This window comes from Petaurus breviceps, unplaced genomic scaffold, assembly GCF_028583685.1.
Source record: "Petaurus breviceps papuanus isolate PSGF00001 unplaced genomic scaffold, PetGlider_PUasm1.0 90903, whole genome shotgun sequence".
Taxonomy (NCBI): Eukaryota; Metazoa; Chordata; class Mammalia; order Diprotodontia; family Petauridae; genus Petaurus; species Petaurus breviceps.
The window spans coordinates 923,638-945,806 of NW_027187376.1; the positions used below are offsets into that span (position 1 = coordinate 923,638).

The 22,169-nt window shown below is 45.7% G+C and overlaps 1 protein-coding gene across 14 annotated transcripts in view; it reads left to right on the top strand.

The window, feature by feature from the left end:
* TNS1 (tensin 1) overlaps window positions 1–22,169 on the top strand; it is a 262,454-nt gene that overhangs the window by 215,506 nt on the left and 24,779 nt on the right. For 8 of the 14 annotated variants that reach the window (XM_069075165.1, XM_069075168.1, XM_069075174.1 and 5 more), the window contains 5 exons: window positions 1,321–1,517; window positions 2,371–2,515; window positions 9,271–9,363; window positions 11,353–11,391; window positions 21,196–21,394. In XM_069075165.1, the coding sequence (XP_068931266.1) occupies window positions 1,321–1,517; window positions 2,371–2,515; window positions 9,271–9,363; window positions 11,353–11,391; window positions 21,196–21,394 (673 nt within the window). The remainder of the gene's footprint in view (window positions 1–1,320; window positions 1,518–2,370; window positions 2,516–9,270; window positions 9,364–11,352; window positions 11,392–21,195; window positions 21,395–22,169) is intronic. The other 6 variants (XM_069075167.1, XM_069075170.1, XM_069075166.1 and 3 more) reach the window with 3 other exon arrangements.

A 22,169-nucleotide genomic window follows, 5' to 3' on the forward strand; every position in this document is an offset into this window, starting at 1 on the left:
GAGAGAGAGAGAGAGAGAGAGAGAGAGAGAGAGAGAGAGAGAGAGTCTGTGTGTGTGTAAGAGAGACAGACAGACAGACATGGAGAGAGGTCATGGGACACTGGTTCTTCTGATGAAGCTGGTGAGGTCTACTGACTAAGGCCTGGGAGTCAGGGCACTGGAATTTCATTTTCTTTGTGGCTTTGATTTTCTGGGTGGCTTCAGGAAGGTTATGTTATTTCCTTATGCTTTTGTTTCCCCTTTTATGACTATAAGGAGCAGAGAGATGGTTTAAAGCTACTTAGGAATAATTCTGGTCCAGGAGGGGGACCCTCTTTCCCAGAAGCAGGGGAATGGGTTAGGTGCCCTTTGAATATGCCCTGATGCCTCCAAGAAGAAAGTTTCCTAGGATTCTTTGGGTCAGCTTAATGAGGCAGTAGCTTCTGTGCCACAGGCTAGCCCCAGGGCAGGGGAATGGGGCTTGAGGGCAGTTTGGCAGCACTGGGGTGTCCTGCATGTTGGGAAGGGAAAGCAGATGGAAAACAGAGGAGAATTATTTCAGGGCTCCCTTCCCATGTTGTCACATCCAGATTGCTAACCCTGCCATAGACAAAGTAGGAGTGTCTTTGGGGTGGGGCTGCTTTGTGAAAAACTTCATTTTAGTAGAGACTGTTGGGGACAGCTTTGAAAGAGAGAAAGATGGGAGACGTGGAGGTTGACTAAAAGCTTTAGGGTAACCTTGGATAAATTTGGGGGCCCCCTGAGAGCCCCAATTAATCCTGAGGCCTGACGGATGTGAGGGGTAAGTAACCCCTCTTGTTTGTCTAGGGCCCCCTTAGAGATTCAGAATACATGATGTTGCATTCTTCCCTCTTTCCAAGAGTTTTTCCCTGGGGCCAGATGTTGCATGTTAGTTGATGCTGTTGTCCTGGTAACTTCCTCCCCCTTCCTATTGCCTTTCCTCCCTTCTATGAAAGGAAACAGTGGCCATCTGCTTCCAGGGGTTGGAAAGAGTTGACATCTGTTTCAAGAATCAACTCTGTTGTATTCTTGGCCAAAGCTCAGTCCTTGATCAGAGATCACTGGGTGGAGGTCTGTTCTTAGTCAGAATAGATTGCCCAGCCTGGCAGGAAGGGCCACGAGTGTGGGGGAGTTGAACAGAAGGGGGTGGGGGGTGCAGAGAATATAGGCCTTGGTCCTGTTCAGATCATTGACCTCAGATGCAGTGAGTTCTTTGTAGAATCTGACCCACAAACTTTCTAACAGCATTCTTATCTGTTTTGGAGAGACCAGCCCCCTAAATGTGTGCCTATCTCCCCTAACTCCTGCCATTACTTCTAGGGGTACAGGCTCGAGAAAAGCAGACAACAGAGCCTCCTCCCCCACTTCGGAGACGAACAGTCAGTGATGGGCAATATGAGAACCATTCTCCAGAGCCCACTTCCCCTCGGAGTCCTGGGGTGCGGTCACCAGTCCAATGTGTTTCCCCAGAGCTGGCCCTCACCATTGCCCTCAATCCAGGAGGACGGCCCAAAGAGGTGAGAGTTGGTTAGTTATAATCCCCTGGCTAGGGTGTGCAAATAGGACCCCTCTGCTGGGGACTCACTAGAAGTAAGCTGGGTAACATTGTTCCTAAAGGCAAATAGGGATTAATTTTTTGCATTCCAATTCAAAGACCAAGTGCTTCCTTATCTTTGCAAATTTTCTACTTCCTAATCATGGTTAAGCATGGCATGTTGCCATCAAGTTACCCTCGTGTAGCTCATAAGTAGGGATCTAACAAATCTCAACCATTTTGAATGTCCCAGGTGCCTTTCTTTCTCACAAATTCCTACCTTCCTCAGTTCTACCAAAGGGACTTTTTAGTATCTCCATTGCCCAAGTCCATTTGCCTGATCCAAGAAGAATTGCCCTTTTGTTTCCTGGAGACAGTTCTTCAGCTGGAGCCATGAGGGTCAATGGTGTCATGTAAAAGACTTGGGATCATCTTGTCCTTCTCCCTGATCCTAGGCAGGGACACCACCTCGACCAGCCCACTCACATGGGCAGCTATCTTATTCTGAATTATCTACAGATAGAGGCCTTGGATTTCTGACTATGGCTTGACAATGGCCTTGCAAATAAGCCTTTACCTTCTTGCCTCATTATGAGTAATTCTCATAATCCTGTTCTGGGTGAGTGGACGAATTTAGTTCATTTTTCTCTACTTCCCAATGGGAGATAAGCCTGGGGATTTTTTCACTTTTTTTGGTGGGCTTGTTAACTTGCATTGCAGTTATTTGACTTTCTGAAGGGTTTAATTCTTTGTTGCTAAACAAAGGTGATGCCATTGTTGCTCAGGATACCATAACTGATGTTTTCCATCTTTTCTTGTGTGTTCTGTTCCTGTAGCCCCATCTACACAGCTACAAGGAGGCGTTTGAAGAAATGGAGGGGGCCGCTCCAGCCAGTCCACCTCCCAGCGGTGGTGAGAACTCTCCCCCAACCCCTGACTTCCCTGTGTCGCCTCAAAACCCTTATGTCAACCGTAGCCTGTGTAAGTGTTCTGGCTCTGGGAGGTGGAGGGAATTGGCTGATGATGTGGGCTGAGTCTGGTGAGGCTGGGCGGGGGTCAGTCTCAAGTCCAACTTTGAAGCCAACCATCTTTCTCATCCCCATGGCTCACTTCCCTCCACCCTTGCTCCTGACCCCTTTCCATTCCCATCATTTCTCAGCCTCCATGCCTCCACCCTCATCCAAAGCTCTCAAATTTGGGATAATCACATTATCTCTACTGTTGCCACACCAGGCCAGAACACAGCAACAGAGTATAGAGTCACTAGCTCCCCCATTTTATGGTATTCCTAGCTGTCTTAGGTCCATAAGACAGTCAATACACATTAAGTACCTACTGTGTGCTTAAGGACTATGCTAATCTCTGGTGATAAAAAGAAAGCCTCCCCCCCCCCCCCAAATAGCTCCTTCTCTTAATGAGATCACAGTCTAATGGGGAGGATGACATGCAAACAATTATATACAGCCATGTTATAGACAGGATGGATTGGAGATAATTGGGAGAGGGGAGAATCTCGAATTAAGGGGGATTAGGAAGGCCTTCTTGTAGAAAGTCAGGTTTTAACTGGAACTTGAAGGAAGCTGGGGAAGCTGGGAGGAGGAAGAAATGAGGAGGGAGAGCATTCCATGCATGTGGACAGCCAGTGAAAATGCTTAGGGTTGAGAGATGAAGTCATTCGAGAAACAGCTAGGAGGCCAAAGTCACTGTACATGTGGGAGGTATAAGAAGTAAGAAGACTGGAAAGGGTGTGTGTGTATATGTGTGTGCATAGATGATTTTATGTTTATATTTGATATTATATTCTGATCCTGGGGGTGCTAAGTTGCCACTGGAGTTTATTGAGTAGTGAGTGGAAAAAAAAAAAGGCAAGGCAAAAGAAAGGGAGATTTCCCCCTCCCCCTGCCCCCGACGGCCCTTAATGGATCAAAATGTCTGGACCCAGGACTTTCTCTCGTCTGCAGCCTGGTGTTAGTTTTGGAGTCTCTGTAATTTTCTCTCTTCTCACCTTTGCTCCTCATCTGTGCTGGGGCCTCAGAAGCCATCATGGGCTTGAGGGATTTGGATCCTTTTGAGTTACTAAAGCTGAAAGGTGCTCAGAGAGCATCGTATCCAGTCCCGTATCCAATCCCTCAAATTCAGCAGGTGAAGATAATGAAGCCCAAAGAGATGAATATAATCATAGCTGAGATTTATGCAGCACTGAAGTTTACAGAGCACTGTTCATACACATCTCACTGGATCCTCACCCACCTCCACCATTTTACAGAAGAGGAAACCGAGGCTACATAGGTTATGGTCATCATACACTTAATATGGATTGGAGGCAGGATCCAAGCCAGGCTCTCTTATGACTCCAAGTACTGATGAACCGAGGCCAGGGAAGTGAAACAGCTTTTCCAAGATCATGCACATACGAAGTAACAAAACCCTAGCTCCCATTTCAGATCTAAGGCCTCTGATTCCAAAAGCACGGTTCTGTCTAGCGTATGATTGCTTGGCTTGCTTCTTCCATAACAGAAAGGACAGGCAGTGATTTCTTCAGCGGGTAAAGCCTCACATCCACTCTTCTACTGCTGGGCAAGAGAGCTTAGCTTTTATTCCACCCCTCAGCCCCAATTCCTTTAAAATATTCTCTCATGGGCATATCAATAGACCAGATTTCCAAGAGTACCTTGGGATCCCTGTCCAAAGGGGGAAGACCTTAGAGCTTCTGTTCTTTGTGTGGTAATTAAGTCAGATCTAGGAGGAGCTTCTCTATTCCTTAAATTCTCCCCTGTTCTTTAACACTGAGATCCAGACCCTGGGGCTTTCTCCTCAAGGCTGCTGGGAGAAGTTAAATTTCCTTCTTTCTAGAGGCAGAAGCTAGAGAGGATGGAGGAGAGCGAATAAAGATTTGGAGGGTCTTGAATTGAAAAACTGGGACCAGCTTTCTTTGTAATGTGCAGTTACCTATCTGGTAACTGGCAACTGCCATTGGCCACCCACCTGCCTCAGGAGCTAATGGCTTTTGAGGAGGGGTGTGCTAAAGGGAGCAGCAGAAGCTTTTGCTTCTCTGGATATGTGTGAGAGGTGGGGTTAATGTTGGGAAGGTGAGGAGAGGGAGGACTGTGTTGATACCTGTCATTTGCTCATTATCAGGGTTTCCAGGAGCAGTGGGGGTAGGGGTCAGGGCAGCTCTGCTAGTGGAAATGAACCCACCTGTTGGCACAAATGCCATGGGTAGGTGGCCATCTCTAGTCAGTCACTCAGGGCAGTAATGCTTTGAGTCTTGACTTGCAACTGGAGGCAGCCTTTTGTTCCACTTTCATGAGTGAACGTCTTAGGTCTTAGGCCATCTTGAAGAAACTGTTCCCCTCACCCACTCATGTCCTTCCAATCCCTGCCTGGCATAGAAAGTTGGGGTGGTTGAGAGAGATGCCATTGAAGCTGAGCTTGAAGGGGTTTTGCCTTGGATAGTCAGTTTTTCTTCCACTTCCATTCCCTACCATCCCCCTCCCCACCCAAGGGTTAACCCGTGGGTGATCCAGAGAGGAGAATGTATAAGTCAGAAATTTTTTAAAATGCAAAAAGTTGAGGAGAGGATAAAGAAGGCGGAGAAATGTGGGGAATTTTCCTTTGGGGAAGCAAAAGGCTTGCCTATCTCGGGCCTCCCCCACTCGGGCTCTTCCGCCCTAGGAGAAAGGGCCAGATTGTTAGAGAATGCAGACTAAGGGAGCCAGAGGTCAGTGAAGAGAAGGAGGAAAGAGAGGGCCGGGCCATGATCTTTCCCCAGCTCTCCTTTTCTCACACCTACGTGCATGCATACACCTACATACCTACATACATGTATGAACATGCATACATATGGGCACCGCATCAGCTGGTTCCATTGAATGAAACACTCCCCCCCCCCATTCTCATTTGTCCATCTCCCTCTGTATTCATCCCCCTGCTCCCCTGCTCTATGTAAAGTATCCATCAGCCGTCTATATGTGGTTATACCATGCCCACCACACATGGATGATTCGTGTGCCTTCTACCACCTGTGGAGGAGGGCAGTGTGCTTGGGGCGTGTGTGGCTGTGGGTCTATATCTGTGTGCATTCATCCCTTTGACTGTTACTGGCCTCTAGGGCCCTTGAGGACGGTGAGTGAGGACAGGAAAGAAGGGTGTGTGTGTGTGTGTGGTTAGTTAGTCGCGTACCTAGAATCCCATCATGCCGCCATTCCTCATTTGCATACACATGTGTGTCATTATTACATGTTGCATATTAAATATCACCTATCTAATATGTGTATTATATATGATTGCATGGTGCACACCTATATGTGTAACTCCACATATTACTCATATTTTCTGCTTTAAAAAGTTGGACTTTGCCTATTCTGTTTCCTGCTTTAGAGGATGCTTTGGGGGTGGCAGGGTTGTATGTGGGGAAGTACCAAGGTAGATGGAATTGTCCATCTTAAGCATTTGTTTTGAGTTGGAGGGTGGGGAGGGATAAGGCCCCAAGGCTTCTCAGGGCACTGATATCTGATTAATGAAGCTGATTGTCCTTAGTACTTGGGTCTTTAGAACAGTGCAGCTTTGCCAAGCCTGGTATTAGAAACAAAGCTGATTTTTTTTTTACCTTCCCTCAGAGGTGTGCTGGGAAATGTGCTCCCCCACCCCCACCCTTGGGCTTCAGAAACCTTCCTGGGACTGCATATAATAACCACCTTTCACGTTCACTTAGAGTCTGGCCACATCTTTGGCTGAGGCCAAAGCTAAAAGCCTTTCTTGACCTTGAGTGTTACATGAAACCTCCAAGCTGAATGGTCTTCTTGGGTCTGAGATGAAGGTTCTTTGTCCTTAAACCAGTGTTCCAGGCACAGCATTAGAGAGGAGGGCTTACTCTCCTAGTTAGGGGGGTCTTCAGTGTACCCAGAGGACCTGCCTTGGGAAGCCCACCCTACCCTGGAGCCTCTTCTGCCCTGAGCATACCCATATGTGGCCAGAGCTACTGGAGAACCCTCCACTAAAAATCATTGGTCATAGATTGAGAGCTGGTCGTCTGGTCTCTTCCCCTCATTTTATAGATGAGGTCTGAGGCAGTGTCAGAGTGGTTAATTGTCCTGCCCAAGATCACACAGGGAGTAAGGAGCAGAGCTGAGATTTGAACCCAGGTCTTCAGACTCTAGAATACAACTCTTTTATATAAAGAACAGGAAAGAAAGAGCTTCCTTACCATCTTGGGCAGAAAATGCTGGTTCATCATTTAGAACGGGGGAGGGGGGAGGGAAGAATGCAAGTTTTAAAAATTGTTTAAGTTTTAATTAAATTAACTAAAGATTTAAGTTTAAACTTCAGAAATATACTTTTAAAAAAGCATCACTGGAAAGGTCAGTTATTTAAAACTTTAAAATACTGCACTACACATGTTGTTCAGTCATGTCCAACTCTTCATGACCCCATAGATCAGGGGTGGGGAAACCACGGCCCCTAGGCCACATGTGACTTGAATCCAAACTTCACAGAACAAATCCCCTTAATAAAAGGATCTGTTCTGCAATGCTTGGGCTCAGTCAAAAGGCTGCACCCAAGGACCTAGAAGGCCACATGTGGCCTTGAGGCCTCGGGTTCCCTATCTCTGCCATAGACCATAGTATGCAAATGCTATCCATGAGGTTTTCTTGGCAAAGATCCTGGCCTGGTTTCCCATTTCTTTCTCTAGTGTATTAAGGTAAACCTATGTTAAGTGACTTGCCCAAGGTCACATAGTTAGTAAGTATCTGAGGCCAGATTTGAACTCAGATATTCCTGACTCCAGGCCCTGTGCTCTATCCACTGAACAGAACTCCCTCCTGTGCTGTATATGACCCTAGTTCATTTCTGAAATTTGTGGAAACTTTCATCAGCTGCTGCTCAGTGACGGAAAGGATTGTATAGGTAACAAAAAGGATTGTATAGGTAACCCTAGCCTTAAGATCATCCAAAGAATGAAGTCTTAATGCAAATATGACAGTTTCGATGTGATCCCTCCCCACCCCTCCCATTAAAAAAAATCTAGTGGACATGATTGTGACCACAGTGGTCAAGCAAGGTGACCTCCTCTACTGAATCCACCCAATCTGAGAAAATTTTCTCCAGAAATTGTCACATACACAATGCATAATGATAGGGTGTTCCATCTTGTTAAAATTAAAAATAAAAAATATTATTCAGAATTCACAAAACTAAATAAGTATAAGGGAAATTTATATAACTAAGCTTTCAAATGATGTTTTTTTGTAAGTTTGAGCAGTAATATTTTTTTTTTTGCTTTTTTGGAGGGCATTTGGGGTTAAGTAACTTGCCCAAAGTCACACGGCTAGTAAGTGTGTTAAGTGTCTGAGGTTGAATTTGAACTCAGGTCCTCCTGACCCCGGTGCTCTATTCACTGCTCCACCTAGTTGCCCCTAGCAGTGATATTTTTGCAGTAATATTTTCTTAACACATAAAATTGTACTAAGACTTTTGGGACTTTCTATATCAAGTAAGCCAGGCCTGATATTTGAGCAGTGAGGTGATTTGGGTCCTTCATGCCCCCTTGGCCATAGTCTGGCCCCGTCCTTTTTAGCATCTCAGATGGCTCTGGAAGAGTGTTTCTTCCCATTTTCTTTTCTCTTGTGCTCCTTTATGGGGTTACCACCCAAACTCCTTCATGAGAAGAGAGGCAGAGCACTCACAGTGAGTGAAATGTAGAAATAAATGGAGAAGACTGGAATTGAATTCAGTGAATATTTGCTAAACAATTCCTGGGTAAAGCCAAGCATACTAGATGATGGGAGAAATATAGAATTTAGATGATGTGGACTTTGCCTTCATGGAAGTTACAGTCTGGTAGAGGTTCACACACATATATCTAAGATAAAAATTAGAACCTGATAAGTGCATAAGAGATGAGGTGAACAAAGTCCATGAGTGGAAGGCCATTACTAAAAGGGGGTGATGGAGGAGAGAAATCAGGGCAGTCTACCTGGAAGAGGTGGTATATGAGCTGAAGCTTAAAGGCTGGGTAGGAATTCAGAAGGCAGAGAGGAGGACATTACAGGTGTAAGGGCTCCTTGAGTAAAGGTATAGAGACAAGTGTGTACAGGGAACAACAGTCTAGTTTGGCTGGAACATTAGCATGCTTTCATTAACTGTTGCTTAGTGACTAAAAGGATTGTATAGATAACCCTAGCCTTAAGATCATCCGAAGAATGAGGTTTTAATGCAAATATGACAGTCGCTGGAAAGGAGTTGCCTTATGGACATACAGTTTACCAGGGGCTTTAATGTATATTATACCACCCAATCCTCCTGTCCAGCCTGTGAGGAAGGCAGTTCAGGTGGTATTATAGATAAGATAAGGAAGCAGAGAGGTTGAGTGACTCTTTCAAGGTTGCACAGCTAGTAAGGAGTGGAGCTGGGGCTAGAACCTTGGCCTCTCTGATCCCTAGTTTGTTCTTTCCACTATAGCAAGACAGACAGTGATGGAGAGGCAGGTGGCAGGAGCAGAGGCACACAAAGAGACAAGACAGGACCTGGGTAGAGGGGGATAACCTGTCCGCTGAGAGCTGTAATTCCCCAGGGGAGCCTGATTTCAGGAGCAGTTAGTTATGTCTCTCCTACAACCCACAAAGTCCATCCATCTCTGTAGCCTCCAAAGCCACGTTCTGGCCTCATTCCGTTTCCCCCACTGAACCTCCATTCCCCCCTAATTCTAACTTCTTATCTCTTTCCCTTTGGTACAGTGCGATCTCCTCCAGGGCTTGCCAAGACACCCCTTTCTGCCCTGGGACTGAAACCCCATAATCCAGCGGACATTCTGCTCCACCCCACAGGAGGTGAGTAAGGCTGAGTGCTGTGGGCTATGGTGTGTGGTGGGGAGCCAGGTGATAGCTATGGACGTAGACAGGATTGGGACAAACTAGGGTCAAGGTCAAGGCCTTGGGAACCAACCTGAGAATGTCTAGAGTAGGGCTTTGTTTTGTGTGATGGTGGTGTGGTGAAGCCCTCATGGACCCCTTCTCAGAACCATGTTTTTAAGTGCACAAAACAAAATACATAGGATTATACAGGAAAGCCAGTTATCTAAATATACTAAAAAACTGAGCTCATAGACCCAACTCCTGATCTAGGGGGGGGGAAATCTGGCAGGTTCCCACATGCCAACTCTTCTGACATTTATGCTCCCTGGGGGTTAGGATGAACACCAGAGAATATGCCTCCTGACTGATCATCAGCCTTCATAGAATCCTAGGATTTTAGGACTAAAAGGCACCTTCTAAGTCTCATAGCCCAAACTTCATTTTATTCTATTGTCCTTTTCCCAGCTTCCCTGCTAGATTTCTGTTTGAATACCCCCGGTATCAGAGAGACTGAGTAGCTTTCATTCAAAGATGCATCCTTCAATCAAGCCCAAATTTATTTCTCTATTACACATACTCATTCCCGTTCCTTCCCCCATTAGGCAAAACGAAATTTAAATCCCTATTCTATAGAAGGACCTCCAAATATTTGAAGATGGGTCTTTTCTCTTTTCTTTTTTTTTTTTTTGGCCCAGGCCAAACATTTCTCAAACCTTTCTTAGTATGGTTTCACTATTCTGGGTACCCTCATAAAGACACGATTTAGCTTTGTCAGTGTCTCTCATATAGAACAGTCCTTTTGGCTTGGACCCCTGCAGAGAACTATGGGCACTCCCACATTCTTATCCTACCACTTCCAAGGGGGAGCTGAATCCAGTAGGTTTCCTGCTGGAGATGACCTCCATCACCCTCTAAGACTTTTCCTTTTTATTTTTTTTACAGGGTCTTGAGTTCATTTCCCCATTTTTTCCATGTGCTCCTTACCTTCCCAGGCTGTCCCTCTGTCTGGACTTTCTCCTTCACCCTGAGGGATGGTGGTCTGGGGAAGAAAGGAGGCATGATAGCTAAGTTAGTCCCTGGCCTGTTTCTGTCTTGGATCAAACATCTTGTCTGTCAGTATTGGAGAGAGCAAGCCCTAGCCTAGCCTAAGTCCCTGGTGTTATAGAATCAGATATGTTGAAGTATATAAACCCCAGACTAATCCTTTTTGGGATTCCCACCCAGAGGGCATTTTTTCCTCTAATCAAACTTTGGTCTCACAGTTTGTCCTTAATTTTTTTCCCATCAGCCTCCAAAACTCTTTCCCATCACCTAGGGAAGGAGTCCAGCATCAGAGAGCCTTGGGGCCCTATACTCTAGCAAACAGATGAGCTATATAGGCTCTGTCCAGAAAATCACTGCCCAAGTATTTTGTATTTCCAGGATTTGTTTTCTCCTTTGGTCATAGGAAGAATGACTCAGCCTGACAGGGATGGGGGTGGTGTGGTAGTGGTAGATGCATACCTTTGGGACGTGTACTGACTTATACCATGGGCATACCCCTGTGTACCATGGCTATATAATGGAGTTTTACCAAAAAATCCAGCAGCTGAATGGGGAAAGCCCTGTGCTTGCCTACAGTGACTTTGCTCAGATACCAAAGCCAGGGAGCCACATTGGGGGTATGTCAACTCAGAGCCCCACTGGGAAGGTGGAGAGGGGTTGGCATCAGAGGAGGGATGCAGCCTTTTCCATGTGGGGACTGACTAGGGATGCCATGGAGGAACCCTGATGTTGGTGGATAACCCATTTCCAACACAGTTCTAGCCTTCCTTTTCTGACTATTTTTCTGGCTAAATTCCCTCTTCCTCTCACTGTTAACTTAAGATGCAGTTGCTAACTATGTTAATGTGTATCTCTCTTTCTTCTCTTCTCCTTCACCTGCTTCCCTCCCCCATCCTCTCTCCTTTCCTCTTCCTCCCTCAGAGGAAGATGAGGAGAAGGTGGTAACTGAGTTCTTTGAAGGTAAGAATGGGATTTCTGGGTGGTGTTTCCAGACGCATGATACTGTGTGAAAGTTTCTGACCCCAGGCCTTCAGTCCCTGCTCACTTGACAACAGCTCTGTCTTCACCTGAGGTTTCAAGTGGCTACAATCCCAGTTCCCTTCCCCCAGCCCTTCAAGATGCTGGGGCAGTGAGACTGTACACTGGCACAAGGCATTCTGGGCCAAGGAGCCCTGCCAAGCAGGCAGGCCCAGGCTCCAGTGACATCTTGGGTCTGGTCCCTAGCCCTGCCTGTGTGGTGGTGCTGTTGTTCCCATAGGAGGCACAGACAGAAAGGCAAACGCCCACTCACCAGCTCCCACCGACATTCTCCCGGGTCTGCTGAGTATGCACTGCCCCCTCAGATGGCTTTCCTCAGGCCCTCTGCCCCGGCTCCTGACCCTCACTTGGCTCAGAGAAGATAGGCCTGCAGCAGATACCCTCATGGGCCCAGGAAAAGCTAGGCATGAGACCCAGAGCAGACATGAATTCATCTAGTATCCTCTAGGCCCATGACCTGGTTTCCTTGGGGCCCACTATTTGGTTCATTGCAGGTAATTTTTACAGATAGAAGAGAGAGACCTTTAGAGATCATCCAGTCCAAGGGCTCTTAACCTGTTTTATGTGATGGAAACCCTTGGTAGTCTTCTGCCTTCTTAGAATAATACTTTTCAGTTTATAAAATAAAATACACAGGATTGCAAAGGAAATCAATTTTATTGAACTACAGTTATTAAAAAAGTAAAAAGAACAAACAAGTTAACAGACCCTAGGTCACGAGCCTCTCACTAGCTCTGCCTTGTTTGACAGAGTAGAGCACTGCCCAGAGAAGTCATTTGACTGGGTTCAGGGGCACAGCTGGGGACTGTGGAAGGGGCATTAGCCTTGGAAACCTGGGTTCGAATTCTACATTTGACCCTAACTAACCATGCAGCTCTGGGGAAACCACCCCCATTCTTCAAACCTAATTTTTCTCATCTGCAAAATGGGAACAATATTTGCATCACCTGCTTCTCAAGCTGGCTACGAGGAGTCAGTCATCAAATTGCTATTAAGTGATTGCTACTTTCCAGGCATTGTGCTACATGCACAAACATAGAGAAAGGCCCAGCCCTTAGACAGCTTAAATTCTTTTTTGGAGGGGGGAAGGCAGGGCAATTGGGGTTAAGTGACTTGCCCAAGGTCACACGGCTAGTAAGTTTTAAGTGTCTGAGGCTGGATTTGAACTCAGGTCCCTTTTGACCCCAGGGCAGGTGCTCTATTCATGGAGCCTAGCTAAATTCTTGAAACACTGGGGAAGACATCTCTCTCTCTCTCTCTTTGTCTCCATCTCTCCTCCTTCCCTCCCTCCCTCCCTCTCTCCCTTCCTTCCTTCCTTCCTTCCTTCCTTCCTTCCTTCCTTCCTTCCTTCCTTCCTTCCTTCCTTCCTTCCTCTTTTCCTTCCTTCCTCCCTCTTTTCCTTCCTTCCTTCCTTCCTTCCTTCCTTCCTTCCTTCCTTCCTTCCTTCCTTCCTGTCCCTCCCTTCCTTTTTCCTTCCCCTTTATTTCTCTCTTTCCATCTACCATCCACCCATCTTTCCATCTATCCATCCATCTATCTATATATCTTTGTTGGTGGAGTATGTGTACACACACACACACACACACACACACGCACACGCACAATTACACAAAGTAATTTAGGGGTGGGAGGAGGGCACTAATCTGGGGACATCCTAAAAGCCCTCATGCATAAGGCGTCGCTCCGGCTGAGCCTTGCAGAATTAGGAATTCTAAGAGGCAGTGGTTAGGAGGGCATTCCAGGCTTGGGGGACAGCCAGTGCAAAAGCATGGAGACAGGAGATGGGGTGTCATGGATGAAGAAAACCTTTTGTAAGGTGGAAAGTGCTAGAGGAATGTGAGGAATCATCATCTTCATCATCATTGTGACAGAAGAGAGTGAAGGGCCAGATCTCCTGCCTCCATTGTTCTTTCGCTACGGTATGTGTCTGCTACATGTCAGTCATTTGGTCAGTAAATATTTATTAAGCCCCTTCTCTGTGTGGGTGACTGACCACCTGTCAGATATTTTGTTTTGTTTTCTTTAAGCCAAATGCTTGGTTTCTTTACTCCTGTTACTTTATTTCCTTTTAGCTTGCATACTGCCTGGCTTCCTCTGGTTCCTGAGCTCAGAGGACGTCAAACTCAAGCCCTCTCTGGGTCTTCCATGCACTTAATTCTAGTATTCTCGAGGCTTAGTGAAGAATGCTCAGTATGGACCTGGGTTCAGATCCTGACTCTTCCCCTCTCTATCTGGGTGACCATGGGCAGTTTTTGAACCTCTTTAGGGTCTCAGTTTCCTCATCAGTAAAAAAAAAAAATGGGTTGGCATCAATAACCCTTTTGACTCTAAATTGTATGTTGCTACAAATGGTCTTTCAGCTCCTAGCCAGTTGAGGGTTTGACTGCAGGGAGGGAGTTTGGAGCCAAAAAATCTGTAGCGATCAAGCCAAAGTCCCTTGTTTTGCAGATAAGAAAACTGAGGGGAATTACAGACCAGGATCACTAAAGTATTAAGTGTCCGTGGGGAGATTTGAACACAGGTCTTTCTGACTTCTGTCCTCTCTACTACCTTGTCTCTCATTGAAAGAAGTGACCCCCGCAGAAATACCGCATAAGCCAGGGGAGACATGCTACAAGCCCCAGGCCTCTTCCCGATGTTAAAGACCCTTCTCTGATTCCTCCTCCCCCCACCCCTCTGCCGATGCCAGTGAGAGATCTGTCATGCTAACTCTCCCCAAATGCCAGAGGTTGAAGGCTGGTTCCCGGCAGGGGCAGCTGAGAGGGGAGGGGAGGGGAGTTGAGACTAAGCAGAGTCCTGGAGCCAAAGTTCATGTGTTTGAGATGCCAGCGCACGCATTAGGCTCTCAGCCCTCCACTGGGGCTATGTCCAGGGCAGCTGCTTCCCTAGGCTAACCTCTACAGGCTGAGTGGCTTCTCCAACAAGAATGCTCCAGAGGACACTGGGGCTAGATTAGCCAGCAGCCTAGCATGCTTGGGCTCTCTAAGTAGAGGGTGGGGAGAAGGGAGAGCTGGGCTAAGGAGCCGAGCCATAGGTCAGGAGCTAGGAATTTATTGGGCCCTTTATCTCTCCCCCGTGACTTGGACACAGATGCTGACCTGGCAGAATCATTCAACAAACATTTATAGTTTCCCTTTAAATAAACTGCTTTGGAGAACTTTGAGAAGCCCATCCCACCCCCCTGCTACTGTGTTTGTGGGGCTGTGCTGTAGGTTTGGGGTCTTTCCAGCTGAGGATGGTGTTGAACTGCTGCCTTTGGGGGATTCTTTTCAGGTGGGTGAGAATGCTTGGGTGGGCTTTGCTGTGCAACAGCTTTAAACCTTCCCAATTTGCTTAAGGTAGGATGCTTCATTCTGCAAGGGCCTGTTTAACTCTCTCCCAGGTGATCTATTACAGAAAGTTAAGCATGGAAGGGACTTTAGAGATCATTCACCCAGTCCCCTCATTTTATAGTTAAAACACACTGAGGCCCAGAGCAGGCAAGGACATCTTGCCCAGAATCACACAGAAAGTTAATGGTGGGACTGGGGCCAGAGCCTAGTTCTCCCGACTGCCCTTCCTATACTTTTTCTAATGCCAGATCACACTCCACGCCCACCTCGTTCAGGTGTCAAACATGGAGCTGGCAGGCCATAGGTTGCCCACTATACTTCTGAGTGTGGCCAGAAACAGATTAAAATGTAATTGAGAAATATTTAACCAATTAAATAAACAAAAATTAGAACCAATTAAATGAAAATACATTAGAACATAGATAATGTTAATAAGTGTTGTTTCATAAGTCAGTATATGCCCACTGAGATCCTTATTTCCATTTAGTCCAGTAATTTCCATTTCTGTTTGAGCTTGATATCACTGGTGTAGTGTTTTCCTTTTCCTTAGACACCATACCCTGAAATTTCAGTGTAGAAACTGATTTGGTTTTCCTTTTGAGCACAATGCCTTTTACAGAGTAGATGTTCAATCGACGTTGAATGAATGAAGGAAGGAATAAGGGAGGCAACATGTTACAGTATAGAAAGAGCATTGGTTCTGAGATCTGGGGTTCAAATCCCATTTCTGGGCAAGTCTGAGCCTCAGTTTCTTCATCTATAAAATAAAGGCGTTGGATTCATGGTGCTGGTGTCCCTTCCAGTCCTAGATGTATGATCCTCTGGATGGAGTGAGCATAGTATCTTGAAAAGAGTACTAGTGACTTGAAACCAGGAGACCTGATTTTAGTACGGCCTTTGCTACTTACAAAATCTGGGACCTTCAATAAGACACTTTATCTCTCAGGGTCTCAGTTTTTATCATGTGTAAAATGAAAGGATTGTAGAGAAATGAGCTCTAAGGTCCCTTAAACATTCCAGGAGTTCTGTGAATGAATGAGTAGACCTACTGGAAAACATAGAGGAAAGGATTTGGCCTCTCTATTTCCAGACCTGGGGTCCAGATTGTCAGCTCCTTGAGGGCAAGGATTTTCTCTTGCTTCTATTTGTAACCTCAGTACTTAGCACTGTTTTTGTAACTGTTTCTCTGGAACAGCTTAGCATTGTACCTGGCACATAGTAGGCGCTTAATAAATGTTTATTGATTGATTGTCAGACTACTAAAGAACTTCATGCTTTTCATCCTACAACACAGATAAAGAAATTAGGGACAAAGGCTTGTGAGAAAAGCTTAATGGAACTGGAATTATTCAGCTAGAATAAGGTGTTGGTGGTAGTGATGGTAGTTGTAGTAGTGAGGGTAGTAGGGATGGGGGCTCTTATTTTCCACTGTCAACAGAACACAAAGTATGGACTTTGGCTATATCCATAATGGTTAGACACGAGGAAGAACTTCCCAAGAGAGATAATATAACAGGTAGCCAGAGGATTGAGAGGTCTTTAAGAATGGATTAGATTCTTAACTGGGATTATTTAAGTCTGGAAGTGGGGCAGTTTCATTTGATATTTCAAGGGCCACTTTCTGTCCTAGATTCATGAAGTTGTTTGCAAACATGCCCCCTGGAATTTTTGCTGATGAGACCTTTTATCTCATCAGGATAGAAATTTTAGAATTTGTGCTTTTCAGTATCTGGGAGCCTAGTTTCTTTTGCATCTCCCATACCTCCTATACACACTCTTGATCAGTCAATAAAAAGGTGAGTGACCTTGGGCAGATGAGAGTTGGAGTCCATGATCTCTTCCAACTATAACATTTTGTGGTTCTGTGAGTCCGTGAGGTCTTCCTTTCTCTCTTGCCTTCCAACACCCACTTCTCTCTGGGCATGGACTCTCCTCTTCAGGCAGAGAGTCTTCTCTGAGATGGAAAAGGTACCTTAAATTGCTAACCCAAGCACTGACTGGTACCTAGAGCTGAAGAAGGGGAGGGCAGGTGGCACCAATGGTCATATGGTAGTCACCTCCTTGGCCCCAGGACTTATCAGCCAGGCTGGGCTCTGGGGAGCCAGATCTGACACTTGGGTCTTGTCCATCTTCCTGGAATGTTGAGAATGAAGAACCCAACCCCATATACAAGCCTCCTTTCTAAACTTGCCCCACCCCCAACATCACACACTTCTGCCTGCCCCTTGGGGCTGGTCCCAAAAGGAATTTAAAAGTGGAAAATAACATTTGTAAGGAGTAATGGAATTTAGAACTGGAATGAAACTTTGAAATCATCTAGCATAACCCTTTAATGTTAAAGAGAAGGAAGTTTGGGCCTACAGGAGAAAAACAACTTGCCCAAAGTTGGACATATAATAAGGAGCATATTTGAGCTGAAAACTACTGACTCTGAATTCAAGACTTTGTCCACTATGCCATTGTGGATTTATGAGGAAAGCTATAGAATCAACCCTGGAAGGTTTCAGCTGGTTTGGGTATGGTCCTATACATAGGCAGAAGAACAGGCAAAATGACTTGCCTGACTTATCTTTTTCTAATCCTTCTCCTCTGATTATGGCTATTAAATCATGGGGCTTAGAGATAGAAGTCAGCTTACTGAACATCTAGGCCAACTCCTTAATTTTATGCACGAGGAGACTGAGGTCCACAGAGGTTAAGTTGTTTTGGCTAGAATCACATGGGGAGTCGATAGCAGAGTTGGGATTTGAATTTAAGTCTTTTGACCACAAATCTAGGGCTTGTTCTGTTCCTTAAATTAAGGACACTCTCTCCTTGCAAGTCCAGATAGAGCTACCTTGCCTTCCCTGTGCTGTTTAAGCATTTTACCTATGATCTCTGTAGTGATAAAATGAGGTAATGTTTGTAAAGGGCTCAGCATAGTGCTTGGTACATTGTTAATGCTTAATAAACAGCTGTTGTCTCCCTTCCTCTCTCCCCTCCGTGTGTCTTTCTGGGACCTTCTCTCTTGACAATAGCAATAACAATATACTACTTCACAGTTTATAAAGGATTTTCATAAATGTTTCATAAGCACCACTGCTGGGTAAGGAGGAATGTCCCATTTGAAGAAGGGAAGGGTTAGCATTATTTCCATTTTACAGTGAGAAAATTGAGTCTCAGAGAGGTTGAACAACTTGCCAGAGATTATGCTACTGATACTTTCATTTGGTTTAGATAGATATTAGTCATGTGTGACTAGTGAGGAAATGAATACTGCCCTCTCCCCCCATTTATTGCCAAGCACCATGGTAAAAGCTGGAGAAAGGAATAGTAAAATGAATTATACCTTGTTCTCAGGGAGCTTACATTCTAGTACAGGGAGACAAAACATACAGAGGGCTGAGCTGCAGGGCAGATAAGAAGACTCGGTGGTCCCTAAGGTGCATTGAGATCTTTCCACTTCACATCCATGAATTAAGGGTGTAGGGATAGGAGGAGCCTGAGTAAGCTTCAGCATGGAGGGGGCTGGGTAAATCATTTTATCAAAATGTCCCAGAAGACCACGAAGTGCCTCCTCTTGATTGGGCTGGCCCTCTCCAGAGCAATTAATTCAACCTCTCCCTCTCCTCTCTATTCTAGACTCAGGTATTTGATCGTAGGGTAAAACTTGAAACAGAGAACAGGAAGAGGATGAATGAGGGGAAGCAGAGGGCAGAAATGTGAGAATTAGTGGTGTTGGGGCCAGAAAGGTAATAATTGCAGAACGGATTCAAGGTTTGGTCAGAGTGACTGAGGCTAGTGAGCTGAATGAGGGACTCCAATGGGAGCTGAATAGGGGGTTTCTGGCTGATAAAGAGGAACCCAAATGGTGGAAAGTAGACTCTTTGAATTGGATGGAAATTGTTTAATTATGTTTTAGATTCCTTGAGAGTACAGACTATTTTTTGCCTCTCTTTTTTAATCTCTTAAAACACTTACCACAGTGCCTGGCACTTAATGGATATTGGAATGTTTCCTTATCTGTAAAATTACCTAGAGAAAGAAATGGTAAACTTCTCCAGTATCTTTGCCAAGAAAGCTTTAAATGGGGCCTGGACAGGACTGAAACAATTCAACAACAACAGCAACAACAACAACATGAATGTTGATTGATTGTAGGGGATGTAGGTAGCAATGAAAACAGTGGAAAAATGGAAGGAGAGAGGAAAAAGGACTGGGGATTGGGGGGTTGGAGAAGAGGGGAAGGGGAGATGGGATAGATAGGAGATAGGAGGGGGCTGGGGCAGAGATAAGTAGGGGGAGAGAAGAAAGGTGAGGAGCATGAAAAGAGGGAGGGCCCTTTCAGGGTGGGGCTGGACCCTCCCATTGGAGGCAAACACCACAGCTTTCCAGTCCTGGGCTCTGGCCTGCTCAGGGCAGTTGTGGGTTGGTCTCCATTGGGGTTTTCTGAAGCTGCAGCCAGAATGATCTCTTCTGCTCCTCCCTGGGGGTAAGAGGGTCTTGGCCTCTGACTGAGGCTCCTGTGTTCTTTGGAGATGCCTCAGGACTGTTTGTGGATGGAGAGCTGGTATCTGTATGGGTATTGAGGGGCAGGGGGATTTCAGTGGAAGGGGAGAGAGAGCATGGCACTGGTCTTGATGTCTTAGAGCAGTGGGGAAGGGCTCTTAGACCATGCTGCAGACTGTAGGGTAGTGCTTATGATCTTGTCTAGGTTGTTTGCCTGTTTTCCCCAGTGGTGAAGAGGAGGGATTCTTTTCACCTATCTTAAGATAGGGAACATTAGCAGACAAGAAGAGGGACATTTCATTCTAGGTGTGTTGCTGAAAAGGAGCACAGAATTGGCAGTCAGAGGGCTCAGGTTCAGATCTCCGTCTTGCCACTTAGTACTGGTGTGACCTTGTTCCAATCACTTATTTTCTCTGGGTCCCTGCGTTCCTTATCTGCTAAATGGAGGGGTTGGGTTAGATGGCCTCTATTGTTCCTTCCAGCTTTAATGTCTAAGATTCCAGGATCCTCTTCTCTTCACCATCTTGGATCAGCTCCACAAAGTAGGTTGTGTCTAATAAAAGATAGATGCGAGAACCGATAGAAGATTGTCCTCCTTTCCATCGTCCTTTGAGTTTGCTTCTCATGGAAATAGGTTTTCCTGATTTAGGTTTCTGGAGGAATGCTGAGTGTGTTAGGCAGGGAGCTGGGTGTATCTCCTGCCTTTGAAGACCTCTAGGATGGGTCTGGATTCCATGGCTCTCCTTTGGAGTCAGAGTGCACTGTGATTGTTGTTGTTTGGTTGTTTTTCAGTGGTGTCTGACACTTTGTGACCCTATTTGGGATTTTCTTGGCAAAGATACTAGAGTGGTTTTCCATTTCCTTCTCCAACTCATTTTTACAGATGAGGAAACTGAGGCAAACAGGGTTAAGTGACTTGTCCAGGGCCACACAGCTAGCAAGTGTCTGAGGCCAGATTTGAACTTGGGAACATAAATGTTCCTGACTCCAGGCGTGGCATTCTTATCCACTGCACCGCCTAACTGACCTCTAGGATGCATCTAGATTCTATAACCTCCATTTGGAGCCAGAGTACCTTGCAGGTGACCAATGGAAAAAACTGTCCATAGTGGTACACATGACTCTTAAAGGGCAAGGGACTTGTCTTCTTTTTTTCTTTGTATCTTCATGGTCTGACATAGTGTCTGGTACACAGTAGACACTTAATACATGCTTCTTGTTGAGTTAGATGTCCAGAGCGGTTCAAGCCTTGATCTGCCCTGTATTACCATCACTAAAAAGAGACATGGGGAGTATGGGGAGGAAGACCCACAGAGGCTGCAAGGGATAGTAAGTAAGGACAGGAAGAAGAGGCGAACTGTGGTGAACATCTATTCTTATTTCTAACCTGGATAGTGACAAGTGCATGCTGAGAATTTTAGAGCAATGGCCTGGGATGTCTGTTGAGGCTTTATATGGAGCCACTCAGTTATAGGATGCCATATCTCCCTGATATCTCTGGTATATTTCTCCTTCTGTACCTCTTGTACCCACCATAGTGGTAGGAAGGACTCATTACCACCCTCCTGGACTATTGCAATAACTTCCTAAGAGGTCTTCCCAACTCTACTTTCTCCCTTTTCAACAGTGCTCTGTTCAAAAATCTTCCAAGGCGCCATATTGTGTAAGGCTCAAACTTCCTTGCTGGTCCTTCAAAACAGGCCTATCATCCGAGGGAAGTTTAATTCGTGTGCCTGCTTTCACTTTGGGGTTTTGTAAAGATCTACTTCACATCCTTTCTCCCCATTTGCTTATATCCACCAGAGGTAAAGAGGAGGCAAGTTAGGCTAAGCATTTTAAAATTCCAGAACCCTGTCTAATTTTCTGTCACTTCCTCAGGTTGATAGTTTTCATTTGTCTTTTTCAGAACCCAGGAGCTATGTCGAATCTGTGGCTCGAACAGCTGTGGCTGGACCCCGGACCCAGGACACTGAGCCCAAGAGCCCAACTCTCTTAACTACACAGACTTATGGTTCTGAGACACCACTGAGGAATGGAACTCTGGGCAACTCTTTTGCCCCACCCAGTCCCATCTCGACCAGCAGTCCCCTCCTTGGCACTGACAGGTATGGGGCCAGTTGGGATGGAGGCTGCAGTGGAATGGATGGGGGTATAGGGAGCAGAGGGGAGATGGGAGTGTTATTAATACTTTAGTTGGTGGAAATTATGAGAGTCCTGGGGTGGGGACCAAATAGTCTTCACTATTGCTTAGAGGAGATAGATGATTATAATCATATCTGATTCATTGTACTTTCTGTGTCAATCAATCAATACTCATTTATTGAGCACCTATGATAGGCCTGACTTATACCAGACACTGTAGGGGATTCAAGGTAGTAAAAGGTACAGCCTTTGCCTTTACCAACTTTTCAGGCCATTAGGATGTGAGGTATATATACATGAAATCATATGTATATATGATTCTAAAAGGGTGATAATAGATGAGATAAGGAGATGTTCAAAGGAGGAAAAGAGAAATCACTGTGGGTTTGAGTGGCCTCTGGACTCCTTTTCTTTTTTTTTGGAGGGCATTTGGGGTTAAGTGACAAGAAGTGGACTCTTCATAGAGGAGGGGGGAGGAGGACTTTATCTAGGGGCTGAAGAATGAGTGGGGTTTGGGTAAATGGAGGTGAGAGATGGGCACTCCAAGGAAGGAAGTGAGTGAAAGCATCCCAACCTGGCTGGGTCCCAGGCTTTCAGGAGTAGCTGATGATAAGGCTGGTCTGATGGAGGTTGGGGGTAGAGGGTGTATTTGCATCCTATAATTTTCATGTGTTACCTCTATAGGATCACTGAGAGAGAGACAGAGAGAGAGAGAGAGAGAGAGAGAGAGAGAGAGAG